The sequence below is a fragment of the Stegostoma tigrinum genome, chromosome 12 (assembly GCF_030684315.1).
Source record: "Stegostoma tigrinum isolate sSteTig4 chromosome 12, sSteTig4.hap1, whole genome shotgun sequence".
In the NCBI taxonomy this organism is placed as follows: domain Eukaryota; kingdom Metazoa; phylum Chordata; class Chondrichthyes; order Orectolobiformes; family Stegostomatidae; genus Stegostoma; species Stegostoma tigrinum.
Genome location: NC_081365.1, coordinates 30000155 through 30015457, shown reverse-complemented (window position 1 = coordinate 30015457; position 15303 = coordinate 30000155). Strand labels below are relative to the sequence as shown.

The following is a 15303-nucleotide window of genomic DNA, read 5'->3' as shown; positions in this document are numbered from 1 at the left end:
AGCATGCAATGGACCTGAACACCCAGATCGCTCTGTGCATTAATTTTCCCCAGGGCTTTTCCATTTACCATATAGTTCACTTTTGAATTCAGATCTTCCAAAATGCATCACCTTGCATTTGCCTGGATTGAACTCCAGCTGCCAGTTCTCTGCCCAACTCTCCAATCTGTTTATATTCTGACAGTACCCTTCACTGTCTGCTACTTCACCAATCTTAGTGTCATCTGCAAACTTGCTAATCAGACCACCTATACCTTCCTGCAGATCATTTATGTATATCACAAACAACAGTGGTCCCAACACAGATCCCTTTGGAACATCACTGGTCATAGTTCTCCATTTTGAGAAATCCCTTCCACTACAACTCTCCATCCCCTGTTGCCCAGCCAGTTCTCTATCCATAGAGCGAGTACACCCTGGACTCCATACAACTTCACTTCTTCCATCAGCCCAAATGCCTTAGTGAAGTCCATGAATATGACAACAACAACCCTTTCCTCATCTATCAACTTTGTCACTTCCTCAAAGAATTCTGTCAAGTTGGTAAGCCATGACCTTCCCTGCACAAAATCATGTTGCCTATCACTAATAAACCCATTTTCTTCCAAATGTAAATAGATCCTATCCCTCAGTATCTTCTCCAACAGCTTCCCCACCACTGAATCAGGCTCACCGGTCTATAATTACCTGGGTTATCCTTGCTACCCTTCTTAAACAAGGGGACAACATTAGCAATTCTCCAGTCCTCCGCGACCTCACCCATGTTCAAGGATGCTGCAAAGATTTCTGTTAAGGCCCCATCTATTTCCTCTTGCTTTTCTCAGTAACCTGGGATAGATCCCATCCAGACCTGGGGACTTGTCCACCCTAATGCCTTTTAGAACACCCAACACTAACCCCCCATGCCAATTTGACCGAGAGTAATCAAACATCCATCCCTAACCTGAACATCCATCATGTTCCTCTCCTCAGTGAGTACTGATGCAAAGTACTCATTAAGTTTCTCATTCATTTTCTCTGGCTCCTCGCATAACTTTCCTCCTTGGGCCAACACTTTTTCTGGCTACCCTCTTGCTCCTTATGTACGTATAAAAGGCTTTGGGATTTTCCTTAACCCTGTCTGCTAAAGATATTTCATGATCTCTTTTAGCCCTCTCAATTCCTCCTTTCAGATTGGTCCTACTTTCCCGATATTCTTCCAAAGTTTCATCTTGTTTTCTGTTGCCTAGACCTTATGTATGTTTCCTTTTTCCTCTTTGCTAATCTCACAATTTCACCTGTCATCCATGATTCCCTAATCTTGCCCTTTCTATCCCTCATTTTCACAGGGACGTGTCTGTCCTGAACTCTAATCAACCTATCTTTAAAAGCCTCCCACATATCAAGTGTATATTTACCCTCAAACAGCAGCTTCCAATCCACATTCCCTAGCTCCTGTCAAATCTTGCTATAGCTGGCCTTCCCCCAGTTTAGCACTCTTCCTTTAGGACCACTCCTGTTTTTGTCCATGCCCCAACGTTGTTACCGCACCCTTCCTATTTCTGAGCTCTGCCCATATTGCCTCGCTGCTCGAGTCCTCCATAGTGCCCTCCTTCAGCACAGCTGTGATATCCTCTTTGACCAGTAATGCAACTCTTCCACCCTTTTTATCTCCCTCTCTATTCAGACTGAAGCATGTATATCCTGGGATATTTAGTTGCCAATCTTGCCCTTCCCTCAACCAAGTCTCAGCAATAACATCATACTCCCAGGTAGTAATCCAAGCCATAAATTAATCTGCCTTACCTACTACACTTCTCACATTAAAACAAATGCACCTCAGAACCCCCCCCCCCCCCCCCCCCCCCCCCGGTCCCTTTGCATTCATCATCTGCTCTCTGCCTACTCTTCCCCTTAGTCACACTGACTTCATTATCTAGTTCCTTACAGACTTTAGTTACTACCTCCTTACTGTCCATTAACATAGAACATCGAACATTACAGCGCAGTACAGGCCCTTTGGCCCTCGATGTTACGCCAACCTGTGAAACCAATCTGAAGCCAATCTGACCTACACTATTCCATTATCATCCATATGTTTATCCAATGACCATTTAAATGCCCTTAAAGTTGGCGAATCCACTACTGTTGCAGGCAGGGCATTCCATGCCCTTACTACTCTCCAAGTAAAGAACCTACCTCTGACTTCTGTCCGATATACCCCTCAATTTAAAGCTATGTCTCCTTGTGCTAGCCCATCACCATCTGAGGAAAAAGGCTCTCACTGTCGACCCTATCCAATCCTCTGATCATCTTGTAAGTCTCTATTAAGTTACCTCTTAACCTTCTTTTCTGTAACGAAAACAGCCTCAAGTCCGTCAGCCTTTCCTCATAAGACCTTCTCTCCATACCACCTCATTTAATTCCAATTCCCCTACCACAGTAGTTTCAACCCTCCCCAACAGCATTAGCAAAAGCACCCCCTAGGACATTGGTTCCAGTGTTACCCAGGTGTAGACCATCCGATTTGTAACCAACCTGCCTCTCCCAGAACCGGTCCCAATGTCCCAAAAATCTGAACCCCTCCCTCCTGTACCATCTCTCAAGCCACTCATTCGTCCTGCCTAGTCTTTCATTTCTACTCTGACTAGCACGTGGCACTGGTAGCAATCCTGAGATTACTACCTCTGAGGTCCTACTTTTTAACTTGGCTCATAACTCCCTAAATTCTGCTTGTAGGACCTCATCCTGTTTCTTCACTTGTATCATTAGTGCCTAAATGCACCACGACAGCTGACTGTTCACACTTCCCCTTCAGAATGTCCTGCTGGCGATCTGAGACATCCCTTACCCGTGCACCCGGGAGGCAACATTCCATTCAGGCGTCTTGTTTTCGATCACAGAACCACCTGTCTGCTCCCCTTACAATTGAATCCCCTGTGACTATAGCCCTTTCACTCTTTTTCCTGCCCTTCTATACAGCAGAGCCGACCACGATGCCATGAACCTGGCTACTGCTGCCTTCCCCTGGTGAGCCATCTCCCCAACAGTATCCAAAACGGTATACCTGTATTGATGGAGCTGACCGCAGGGGAGACCTGCACTGCCTTCCTGCTTTTTTTTCTGACTTTTGGTCACCCATTTCCTTTCTCCCTCAGCAATCCTAATCTGTGGTGTGGCCAATTTGCTAAACATGCTATCCACGACTTCCTCAGCATCATGGATGCTCGAGAGTGAGTCCATCTGCAGCTTCAGAACCATCATGCGGTCTAACAAGAGCTGCAGACAGACACCCTTACTACATGTGTAAGTGCCAGGGACATCAGCCGTGTCCCTGAGCTCACACATTGAGCAGGAGGAGCATAACATAGGTGTGGGATTTCCTGCCATTTTTTACTCTTTAAGCTTAACTCAGTCCTACTATACCCAACACTTCTCCTTCAGAATTTTCTCAAATGTTTCGCTACCGCTATTGAGACTCTCACTGGCCTGTTAAAGCCCTTCATTTCAGGAGTACCTAGTGTTCAGTGATACCTGTAAGTTTTGCTTCTGTTGCCACTGACTTCTGATGAGACTATACCAAGCAATTCTATTGGTAAATTCTGGGTTCGATTGCATTTTTTCCATTTTACTCCACAGTCTGGTCATTGTCAGATTATGCATGTGAATCAGAAGTCAGTGGAAACAGAAGCAAAACTTACAGACATCATTGAACATTAGGTACTCCTGAAATGATTGAATATCTTGACTTTGAAACACTTTGAAAATGACTGAAATTAGATTCTTATATAATGGGTTAAACAGCTGACAGTACTAATTGTCGTAAAGCCTAAGCGTAAAAGACTTATGTCAAGTTCTCTTTTTTTTTGTAGATGTGAACGAAGTTTTTATGAAGCGCGGGATCTGCAGCAACACTTGTACAAGCACCTTGGGGTTAAGCCATTTCAATGCCAGATCTGTGGGAAATGCTATAGCTGGAAGAAAGACTGGTATTCTCACGTAAAAGCACATTCTGTTACAGAGCCATATAAGTAAGTGTAGTTGATTTTTCTCCAGGAAAAATAATCATTATATCCCAACAATGTTCAATAGCCCATCCATTATACCGCAGTGATTAATAAAATGCAGTTAAGCTTTGGTTCTCAAAAAAATACTGAAAGCAAGTTCACAATATCAACTGAGAAGACGTGTATATTTGTATTTCTGGCTGGGTGAGCAGCATATTCTTTTCCCAGTTTTCTGAACTCTGATTATTGCTGAGGTGTAGTATTGGCAGTGATTACGAGGGCCAAGTTTTGCATTATCAGTGTGCTGTGATCACGTAACCTGGATGTTTCCTGGTTGTAAATTTCAATACCCCATCGTAATTGAATAAAATTTGCCCACTAATCATTTGTTCAGTATTGAACAGCATATTAATTAGCAATTTAAACAGAATTCTGAGAATTGAATTCAAGGAATAGGATTTTTAGCGTTCAATAATTCTTAAGTCATCCCACAGTATCTTAATGATTCAGTATTTAAAATCTCAGATTCTCATCATCAGTGTTAATTTAAATGTTCCTATTTTATGGACATAATACACTTAAATGTTTCTAGTAATGTAGTGGTTATTCCACATGTCACTTCTGCGTTTTGTCAAGTTATTTTGAGACGATTGGGATAAGCAACCTCTTCTTGGGAAAACTGAATTTATCTTGAAAGGAATGTTGTTGAATTCAATTTAATTTCTACTGGTTGAGTTGCATGTCTGTTTAAAATTCTTGCAGGCATCAATCAATTTGTTTCAATTTTATTTTTCATTTGGCAGTCATTTAAGTTTTTGATAGTTTTTAATACTGTAAGAAAGGAATGTAAAAGAAACAGCACCATATTTGCATCCCCTATCTTTTTGCGGCAACAAAAGCACTGAACATTTAAAGGGTAGATATAACACAATTTGGATACCAGCTCTGAAAAAGGAACAATGGACTCAATGTTAGCTTTGTTTTCTCTTCACAGATACTGCCATACCTGCTGAGTTTCTCCAGCAACTCCTGTTTTTGTTTTTCAGATCTCCAGCTTAAGTATTTTTTGTTTAATTTTGTTGAGATATTTGAAGTAGCATGCTTGGAGGCTGGAAGTTTGATTTTCTTCATCATTGTTATCAGACATCTGATAAAACATTTATGTTTAATAAAACCAAGTACCACTAGGGAGAAACTGTATACAGCTTTCCTCAGGTTTGAATATGTGCTTTCAGTATCTCTGATGTGCGACTTGGAAGTGTTAAGTACTGCACTGGCTTGATTTAAATGTAGCCAATGCAATACTTGAGGGCAAACCAGTAGATGTGGTATTTTTGTATTTTCAGAAAGTTTTTAATAAATTGTGCAAAATCAAAGCACAGTGGTGGGATATACTGGCATGAATTGAGATACCATTAGAACATACGAAACAGAGTGAAGAATAAAGAGGTCATTTTTAAAGTGGAAAGTGGTGATATGTGTAGTACCACAAGGACCAGCATTTGTGTCCCAGCTATTCATAATCTGTAACCAGGATTTGGATGGGGGAATAAATTGTAATATTTCCAAATTTGTTGATAACACGAAGTGAGTGTATAGTGGTAGAAAGAATTTAAAGATTTTTAGGGGCAATTGAGACAAGTTGAGTAATAAACAATCTGGATGTAAATATAAGAGGAACGATTAGTAAGTTTGCTGATGACACCAAAATTGGTGGGTAGTAGATAGTTATCTCAGAATTCAGTGGGACCTTGATCAGATGGAGTTAAATTTATATAAATGTGAGGTGTTGCATTTGGGTGAGGCACATCAGGCCAGGACTTAATGATAGGGTCGGGGGGAATGTTGCCGAACAAAGAGACTTTGGGACACAGGTTCATAGTTCCGTGAAGATGCAGTTGCAGGCAGGCAGGATAGTGAAGAAAACATTTGGTATGCCTGCGCTTATTGGTCAGTGCATTATTGGAGGCTGAGAGGTGACCTTATAGAAGTTTATAAAATCATGAGGGGCATAGATGGAGTGAATTTCCAAGGCCTTATCCCAGAGTAGGGGATTCCAAAACTAAAGGGCAGAGGTTTAAGATAAGAGGGGTAAGATTTATAAGACCATAAGACTTAGGAGCAGAGATTAGGCCATTCAGCCCATTGAGTCTACTTGGCCATTCAATCATGGCTGATAAGTTTCTTGACCCCATTCTCCTGCTTTCTCCCTATAGCCTTTGATCCCCTTGATAATCAAGAACCTATCTATCTCAGTCTTAAATGTACTCAATGAGCTGGCCTCCACAGCCTTCTGAAGCAGCGAATTCCATAGATTCACCACCATTTCTCTGGCTGAAGAAATTTCTCCTTATCTCCATTCTAAAAGGTTTTCCCTTTACTGTAAGCTGTGCCCATGGGTCCTAGTCTCTCCTACCAATGGAAACATCTCCCCAACATCCACTCTGTCCAGGTCATCCAGTATTCTGCAAGTTTCAATTAGATCCTCCCTCACCCTTCTAAACTCCAATGAGTATAGTCCCAGAGTCCTTAAACGTTCCTCATACGTTAATCTTTCCATTCCTGGGACCATTCTCATGAACCTCCTCTGAACCCGCTCCAGGGCCACTACATCCTTCCTGAGATATGGGGCCCAAAACTGCACGCAATACTCCAAATGTGGCCTGACCAGAGTCTTATAAAGCCTCAGGAGTACATCCCTGATTTTATATTCAAGCCCTCTCAAAACAAATGCCAACATTGCATTTGCCTTCCTGACTACTGACTCAACCTGCATGTTTACCTTGAGAGAATCCTGGACTAGGACTCTCAAGTCTCTTTACACTTTGGGCTTCTGAATTTTCTCCCCATTTGCAAAATAGTCCATGCTTTTATTCTTCTTACCAAAGTGCATGACCTCACACTTTCCCACATTGTATTCCATCTGCCACTTCTTTGCCCACTCTCCTAACCTGTCTAAATCTTTCTGCAGCCTCCCCACCACCTCAATACTACCTATCCCTCCACCTATCTTTGTATCGTCTGCAGATTTAGCCAGAATGCCCACAGTTCCTTCATCTAGATTATTAATGTATAAAGTGAAAAGTTGTGGTTGATGACCCTTGAGGAACAGCACTTGTCACTGGCTGCCATCCTGAGAACGACCCTTTTATCCCCACTCTCTGCTTTCTGCCAGACAGCCAATCTTTTATCCATGCCAGCACCTTGCCTCTAACACCATGGGCCCCTATCTTACTCAGCAGCCTCCTGTGCGGCACCTTGTCAAAGGCCTTCTTGAAGTCCAGGTAGATAACAGCCATTGGCTCTTCTTGATCTACCCTGCTCGTTACTTCCTCAAAGAACTCTAGCAGATTTGTTAGCCATGATCTCCCCTTGATGAAATCATGCTGACTTTGCCCTACTTTACCATATACTTGCAAATATTCAAAAATCTTATCCTTTACAATGGACTCCAAAATCTTACCCACAACTGAAGTGAGGCTAATCGGCCTGTAGTTTTCCATCTTTTGCCTTACTCCCTTTTTAAACAGGGGTGTCACGTTACTGATTTTTCCCGTCCTCTGGGACCCTCCCTGATTCGAGCAATTCCTCAGAAGTCACCACTAATGCTTCCACTATCTCTCCAGCTATCTCCGTTGGAACTCTGGGTTGTAGTCCATCTGGTCCAGGTGTCTTATCGACCTTCAGGCCAAACATTTAAAAGTGACCTGAGGGGCACCTTTTTCATGCAGAGAGTAGTGCATGTATGGAATGAGCTACCAGATGAAGTGGTGGAGGTTGGTGGTACAACTATAACATTTAAAAGGCATCTGGATGGGTACGTGAAAAGGAAGGGTTTAGAGGGATATGGACCAAATGCTGGCAGATAAGACTAGATTAATCTAGTCCTATCTGGTCAGCATGGAGGAGTTGGACTGAAGGGTCTGTTTCCGTGCTGTACAATTCTGACCCCGACTGGACAAATACATGACAGCTGCAGTAAAATATGGATGGGTGTGAAGTTGCCCACTTGGTAGGAAAAACAAAATAACGAAGTATTATTTAAATGGTGATAGATTGCAAAACGTTGATGTACAGGGGTTCTTGGATTTCCTTGTACCGAAGTTCATTGAAAACAAGCATGCATGTATGGCAAACAGGAAAGCCAATAACACGTTAGCCTTCATTGCAAGAGGGTTTGAGTACAGGACCAAGGAATTCTTAATGCAGTTGTACTGTGCCTTGGTGAGATCAGATCCAGAGTATTGTGTGAAGTTTTAGTCTCTTCCTTAAAAAAGATATATATTCCACAGAGGGAATGCAACAAAGGTCTTGCTATTTCGGGACTTATCATAGAATAGAGTCACTGCAGTGTGGAAGCAGGCTATGCGGTCCATTGAGTTCACACCAACCCTTTGAAGAGTGTCCCACCCAGACACATCCTGATACCCTATCCCTGTAACCCAGCAATTACCATGGCTAGCCCACCTAGCTGGAGGAAACCCACACAGTCATGGGGAGAATGTGCAAATCCCATGCAGTCAGTCACCTGGGTCTCTGACAGTGTGAGGCAGCAGTGCTAGGTCATCAGCTCAAGATGACTGGTAATTGTCAAGCAAATACAGAAATCACTGGAAAAGCTCAGCCAGTCTGGCAGCATCTGTGGACAGAAATCAGAGTTTTGGATCCAGTGACCCTTCTTCGATAACTGTCCAAAAAATTACTCCAATTCGTCTAATTTATTGAAGATCAGAAAGCATAGGTTTAAATGTGACCATCTTTGACTAAAAATGCATTCTGGTTCACTTCAATATTTTCTCACAGAAGAAGATAACCAAATGAGACCAAAGAAAGTAGATGTACACTGTTGATATTTTCTACTTTCAGGTGTAATGTCTGTGGAAAAGAATTCTTTGAGAAAGCACTTTTCAGGCGACATGTAAAGAAAGCTACTCATGGCAAGAAAGGCAGAGCCAAGCAGATGCTTGATCGTACCTGTGAGCATTGTGGGAAAAAGTTTTCCCAACTTAGAGAATATAGGAGACATATGAACAATCATCAGGGTGAGTTAATTACATATTTTATAATCACTTTAAATCTGTTTTTCAGGCTAATGTAGCACAAATTGATTATCACATTCTTGAAATTTGTAGATGATTTACAAGTGCCACAGTGATGGAAAAATTGAAATGTTACGATATAACAGATTATCAAAACGATGAACATTTGGGAAAATAATCTATAGTATACATTTGCTTTTCACTTTGTTGTACTATTCTGCTAGTCATGTTGATCTAATGATGAGTGTATTCCCTCTATCCTCTTTTTGCTTCTCTCTTCCTTTGTGAAGTGGCTCATTCCTCATTTGGCACCCCAGGTAAATTGGCTAAAAATATCAGGGATATTTCACAATTTGTGGTGAATTGTACTTTGTGCCATCAGTTGAAGTATAAGATCCTTCAGGTTTGAAATATATTATTCATGTTTTGTTTGCAGATCTGTTTCCTTTTACCAATAATTTGGAATAATACAGTTTGATTTGGACTACATACATACATTCCCTTTGAGGCACATGATTGTATCAAACATTCCATTCTCCCAGTTTCTCCTCCTCTAATGCATCTGTATCAGTACTTCTTATTTGTCTGCATTTTCTGACATTCAAGCATTGTATTTTTCCAGGAGGTATCTAACTAATGTTATTTTCTCACCTAATTCCCACCTTTTCTCCATCTGATAATCATAATAATGATTCGCCTTATTCTCACCCTCCACTCTACTTTGAATTCAATGCATCAGTCTCTATATCCACCACCGACTGCATGATACCACCACTGAAGTCCTATTCCTTTAAACTCCCTATCATGCCAAAGGATCTGTTCCTCTACAACATTGTGGTCTAGTCAATCACTCTTCACCCTTCCTGTACAAATAAAAGCCAAAAGAAATGCGGATGGTGCAAATCAGGAACAAAAACAAAGTTGCTGGAAGAGCTCAGCAAGTCTGGCAGCATCTGTCAAGGAGAAAACAGAGTTAATGTTTCAGGCCAGGTGACCCTTCCTTAGAAATGATGGTGGCTGGGAAAACTTCAGTATATATGCAGAATATAGGGCGGTGGTTGGGGTAGGGAGTAAACAATAGTATAGAGAGAGAAAGACAGTTGGACAGACAAACGAGTTGCTAACGATCAGGCTGGGAGGGTGAATAATTGTTCATGGGGACTGTTAGTGATGAACAACAGGGGATGTGTAGTGGCAGGCTATGTGGTAACAAGGCGCGGTGTGTGGGGTGGGGGGCTGGGACATGGGAGAGTTAAAGCCCTAAAATGATCAAACTCAATATTGAGTCCGGAGGGCTGTAGGTTCCCCAAGCGGAAAATGAGGTGTTGTTCCTCCACCTTGCGCTGGGGTTCACTGGAACATTGAGCAAGCCAGAGACAGCGATGTTGGCCAGGGAGCAGGTGGTGCATTAAAGTGGCAAGCAACCGATAGTTCAGGGTCTTTTTTTCAAGCAGAACGTAGATGTTCTGCGAAGCGGTCGCCCAGTCTACGCTTCGTTGCCCCAGTGTAAAGGAGATCACATTGTGAGCAGCGAATGCAGTGGACTAGATTCTTGGAAGTGCAAGTGAAGTGTTACTTCACCTGGAAAGTATGTTTGGGCCTTTGGATACTGGGGAAGGAGGAGGTAAATGCGCAGGTGTTGCACCTTCGCCAGTTACAGGGAAAGGTGTCGTCGGGCTGTAGGGAGGTGTTGGGGGGTGAAGGAAGTATGGACCAGGGTGTCCTAGAGAGAACGGTCCCTGTGGAAGGCAGACACAGGAGGGGAGGGGAATATCTGTCTGGTGGTGGCATCTTACTGGACGTGGTGCAAGTGGCGTCTGATGGTCTTCTGGAAGTGGATGCTGGTGGGATGGTAGATGAGGATAAGGGGAACCCTATTACTGTTGCGGGTGGGAAGAGAAGGGGTGAGGGCAGAAGTGCGGGAGATGGATCGGACCCAATTGAGGGCCTTGTTGACAGTGGACCTGAGGAATCCTTGGTTGAGGAAGCCTTGTCGACGATGGACCTGAGGAATCCTCGGTTGAGGAAGAAAGTGGACATTTCGGAGGCTCCCTTGTTGAGTTGGCCTCATCTGAACATACGCAACCGAGACGGAGGAACTGAGAGAATGGGTTAGAGTCTTTACAGGAGGTGAGGTGTGAGGATGTATAGTCCAGGCAGCTGTGGGAGTCGGTGGGTTTGTAATGGATATAGGACCCTTCCTATACAACTTTTCTCACAATTCAAGACATGCAGCACCTGTTTAACTTTTTTGTTTCTTCATTGTCTAATACCCCAGATATTCCTTGCAGTGATGTGCATTTACATACTTTAGCTTAGAATTCTGTACTCATTGCTCTTAGTCTAGTCTGCATTGACAATACAAACACTTGACTGCTTTTTAAATTCTTACGTATGTACATATGTATTAAGGTATAAATGGATATTCATTCTGTGGATAATAGATATCAAAAATTTTGCTTCTTTATTGAAGACGTTTTACTGTTTTAGGAGAGAAAATAACAGTACTTTGATACCTCTTGGAAAAATGAACAAGGTCTTTCTTTCCTACCTTTCATTTTCCTCTTGGGTAGTGAATTGTTCTCCAGCAATATCACAAGACAACAATTAAAAATGAAAATTCTGGTTACAATATTGTCCTCTACCCTAAACAGGGGTTCAATTCAATTGACTTCCATTCTAACTGAACTATAAACAGCAAACCTATCATTGTATAAACCTGAGGTAATCTTGGCCTGTATCACACAGTGTTATAGCATACAATACATTTATAAATTGAATAATTGAAGAGTTGTATCTTTCAGTTTTAAGTAATTGTGAAAGTGCAGTTGGATATTCATTGAATTACTTAACACAAGATATTCACTCATGTTGACTTATGCCTAACGTTTTTGCCTCAGTCAACGTGGCCAAAAACAACTCATCTGGCCAGTTTATCATTTGCTATGCGTGGAACCTTGCTGAGTATTATAATCATCCTCCTCAGAACAAGACAGGAATATACATGGAAATGAAATTATTTCAAGTGAAGCTGATGTGTTGCATAAACTATTTCTCTTTTTATTTAGGAGTAAAGCCATTTGAATGTTTGACTTGTGGTGTAGCCTGGGCAGATGCCCGTTCTCTGAAGCGGCATGTGAGAACACACACGGGAGAACGGCCGTATGTCTGCCCAATATGTAATGACGCATACATCGATGCTCGTAGCTTGCGCAAGCATATGACTAAGTTTCATAAAGAGCAAGTTCCTGGCAAAATAATGCTAGAGAAAGACACACTTCAATTCCACAATCAGGGGACACAGGTAGAACATGCAATCAGAATTTTAGCTGCTGACATGAAAGATGAATTGGAAAAATCAGATTTAATTGGTGAAGAAATTGAAACTGTCATAGTCACTGGAGAAACAATGGGGGCGGTGGAAGCGGTGGAGGCGGTGGAAGCGGTGGAGGCAGTGGAGGCAGTAGAAGCTGTGGATGCTGTTGCTTCTGTAGAACCCATTGAAGCTGTTGGGGTTGAAAGCCAAGATGAGGCATTGCCCACACTAACGGACCATGGAATTATGCAGGTTGTCAACTATGTACTGTTTCACCAGCAAGGACAGAAGCTTACTGAAGTTGGTGAGACCGTGGAAGTTGAGGTTGCCCATTCTGGAGAAGCTGAAGAAAACGCATGAAGAAATTGAATGATTTGGGACATGCCCTAATAATTATTGAGAATGTGCACATTGCCCAACACCAAGTAAGATGGAAATGTATTAGTATTAAAACATTGCAGGCAAATAACTAGATAATGGTCTTGCAGAGGTTGGAAATAAGTAATCAACAGTCATTACAAGTATAGGCTGGAGTCCATAATTAAATTTTAATAAAGGGGCAAAGTTTGAGATAACAATGAGAAGATGTTTTGAACGTATTAATCTTTATATGAGAAGAGATGAGCTTGTAGCATTCTGCAGCAAAGCATAAACTTCCATCCATTTTGGAAGCAATTTACAACTTACTTTCTTGCTTCCTTATTTTGAGCATAGGTCAGTTTGCAAAAATGTTACTTCAGTGAACATGTTCTTCTATCAGTACTAACATTGAAGATGAGCATTTGTAGATATTTTTAAAAACAGAAACAGGTCTATGGTTTGAGACGATGGACTAATTCCGTAATTACCTGCTCTTAGGGGGAAGGATGGGCTGGAATGTGAAATGGATTAATTTACTATCGTGGGTATAAATATATGGACAAAATAATCTTCTGGAAGGAATTAACAAGACTTGGAATGAGTGGCAAGAGGAAATTAAATAAGCACAATATTTCTTTGAAGGAGTGGAAAATAAAGGCTGTGTTTCCGAATTCAGAGAAAGCTTAACTTGTCTTATTAGGGTCATTTAAGTTTTGGGTAAGTATTTCTTCAGTTCGTGGTTTAAGAATACTAAGGATTCCATTATTGTCATGGCCATAAAATCAACTTAAGGAAGAAACTTCCATGTGGTGTCACCATCTTTACATATTGCCATTTATGCTGAAGTGACATTGTGAAAGCTCAGTTTGAGTATGATTGAAAGCACCTAAAGATTGTTTACATTCTTTGTGATATACTGCAGACTTAAGTTGAAAGAAGGGTGTTGTAAACCTGGAAATACTAATCCCAGGTTATAAGGGAAAGTATGCATTTCTGTTAGACAGGAGGCCTTCAGTGGGCATAGGAATCTGAAATGTAATTTATGTAAATAAATGTGCATATAAAATAAGTTTATACATATATTGATTTATGCATGTCTATACCTTCATAGTCAAGTCACGTGCCTCTGTTAATCATACTATGTATGTAAGTGTGACTTTAAAATAAGAGAATTTTCAAACGGCGCCTGTTAGAGCACTGAAAGAGTGATTGCTGTTTCTGAAAAACACATTCAGTCATTCCAGAAGTTTATTAGGGGAGAAACAATTTAAACGTGCAATCAAGAGCTTTTTTTTGGTTTTGGTTTGTGAGATATCTGTCTTGTCTGGCTGTAAGCTTTCATGCAGGATTATTAAATTACAAAAAAAACTATGCAGTCTCGTTACTGAACATTGAGTCAGAAAATACGTTTGTAAAATGCAGTAAAGCTGGAATTGTTGCTTAACTGTCAGTAAAATCTTTGGTTGCCATGACTGCTGAATAAAAGGATTTGCATAATGTTTTAAAATAAATGAACTATTCATTGTTATTTTGGAAAAGCTAATAAAAGAGTTTGCTTCAGATTGTTACTATCTTTGTAGGGAAAAAGGAATAATATTGTTTGATAATGAATTCGTAGTTTGTCTAATGTTCAAAACACAGTAGATGTAAAGATCCAAATGCATACAAGTGTCAGGCAATGACTGTATCCAAGAAAAGAGAATCCAATCAACACTCTGACATTCATAGCCAAGGCTATCAACATACAGGTGTTACCACTGAGCAGAAATTGAACTGGACTAGCCATATAGGTACTGTGGCTACAACAGCAAAACAGTGGGTAGGAATTCTACATAAAGTAACTAATGCCCTGACTCCTCAGCGTATTTCTGTCATCTACAAAGCACAAGCCAGGAGTATATGGCACACTTTCCACCTGCCCATATACTTGCAGCCTTGACAACACTCAAGAAACTTGAAACTATCAGGACATGGCAGTCTGTCAGTATTCCCACCCTCAACATTCACTCCTTTTGCCACCTGTGTGCAGCGTATACCATCTGTAAGATGCACCCCAGTAAGTCATCAAGGCCCTTTAGCATGGTAACAAAATGTCTGAACAAGAACAAGCAGGTTAGCGAGCAAGTCAACAATCTCAACCACAACCCGAGCTTCGGACCTTAGGCATACTTTTGTAATAAAAGTATGCCTAACAATTTAAGCAGGAGATGAGCAAAAGTTGGATCAGGGACTAGCTGTGGTACAGAAATGCAAATAGGAATTTGAAGTACTGGCTGGATGGCCAACTTGGGGTCAAACCAGCTTGTAAACAGACAGGTTTACCCTGATAGTTGCCAGGGACAGGGATGGCATTGGTGAAGTTGTAATGTATGTAATGGGGACTAAAGAAATTGCTTCAGTCGTCCTGACTTTTAGTCACAGGAACGAATTTGCTCATCAGTCCTGGATGCCATACAAGCTGCTTGGTAGTTTAGAGGCAGTGGAGGGAGTGAGATGATTATGGGATAGAGCTGGATGTCATAAGGTCGTCATCACAGAGACTATCTATGTGCCAAAATGGCAAGTTACACCCAAGCATTGGACTTCTCATTTTCACAAGGGT

The 15303-nt window shown here is 41.5% G+C and overlaps 1 protein-coding gene across 2 annotated transcripts in view; it reads left to right on the top strand.

Annotated features, from left to right (window-relative positions):
• zbtb11 (zinc finger and BTB domain containing 11) overlaps positions 1 to 14184 on the top strand; it is a 37038-nt gene extending 22854 nt beyond the window's left edge. For both annotated transcript variants that reach the window (XM_059650242.1, XM_059650243.1), the window contains exons 9-11: positions 3852 to 4010; positions 8853 to 9028; positions 12094 to 14184. In XM_059650242.1, the coding sequence (XP_059506225.1) occupies positions 3852 to 4010; positions 8853 to 9028; positions 12094 to 12701 (943 nt within the window). In that variant the 3' untranslated portion in view covers positions 12702 to 14184. The remainder of the gene's footprint in view (positions 1 to 3851; positions 4011 to 8852; positions 9029 to 12093) is intronic.
• Positions 14185 to 15303: the final 1119 nt, after the last annotated feature.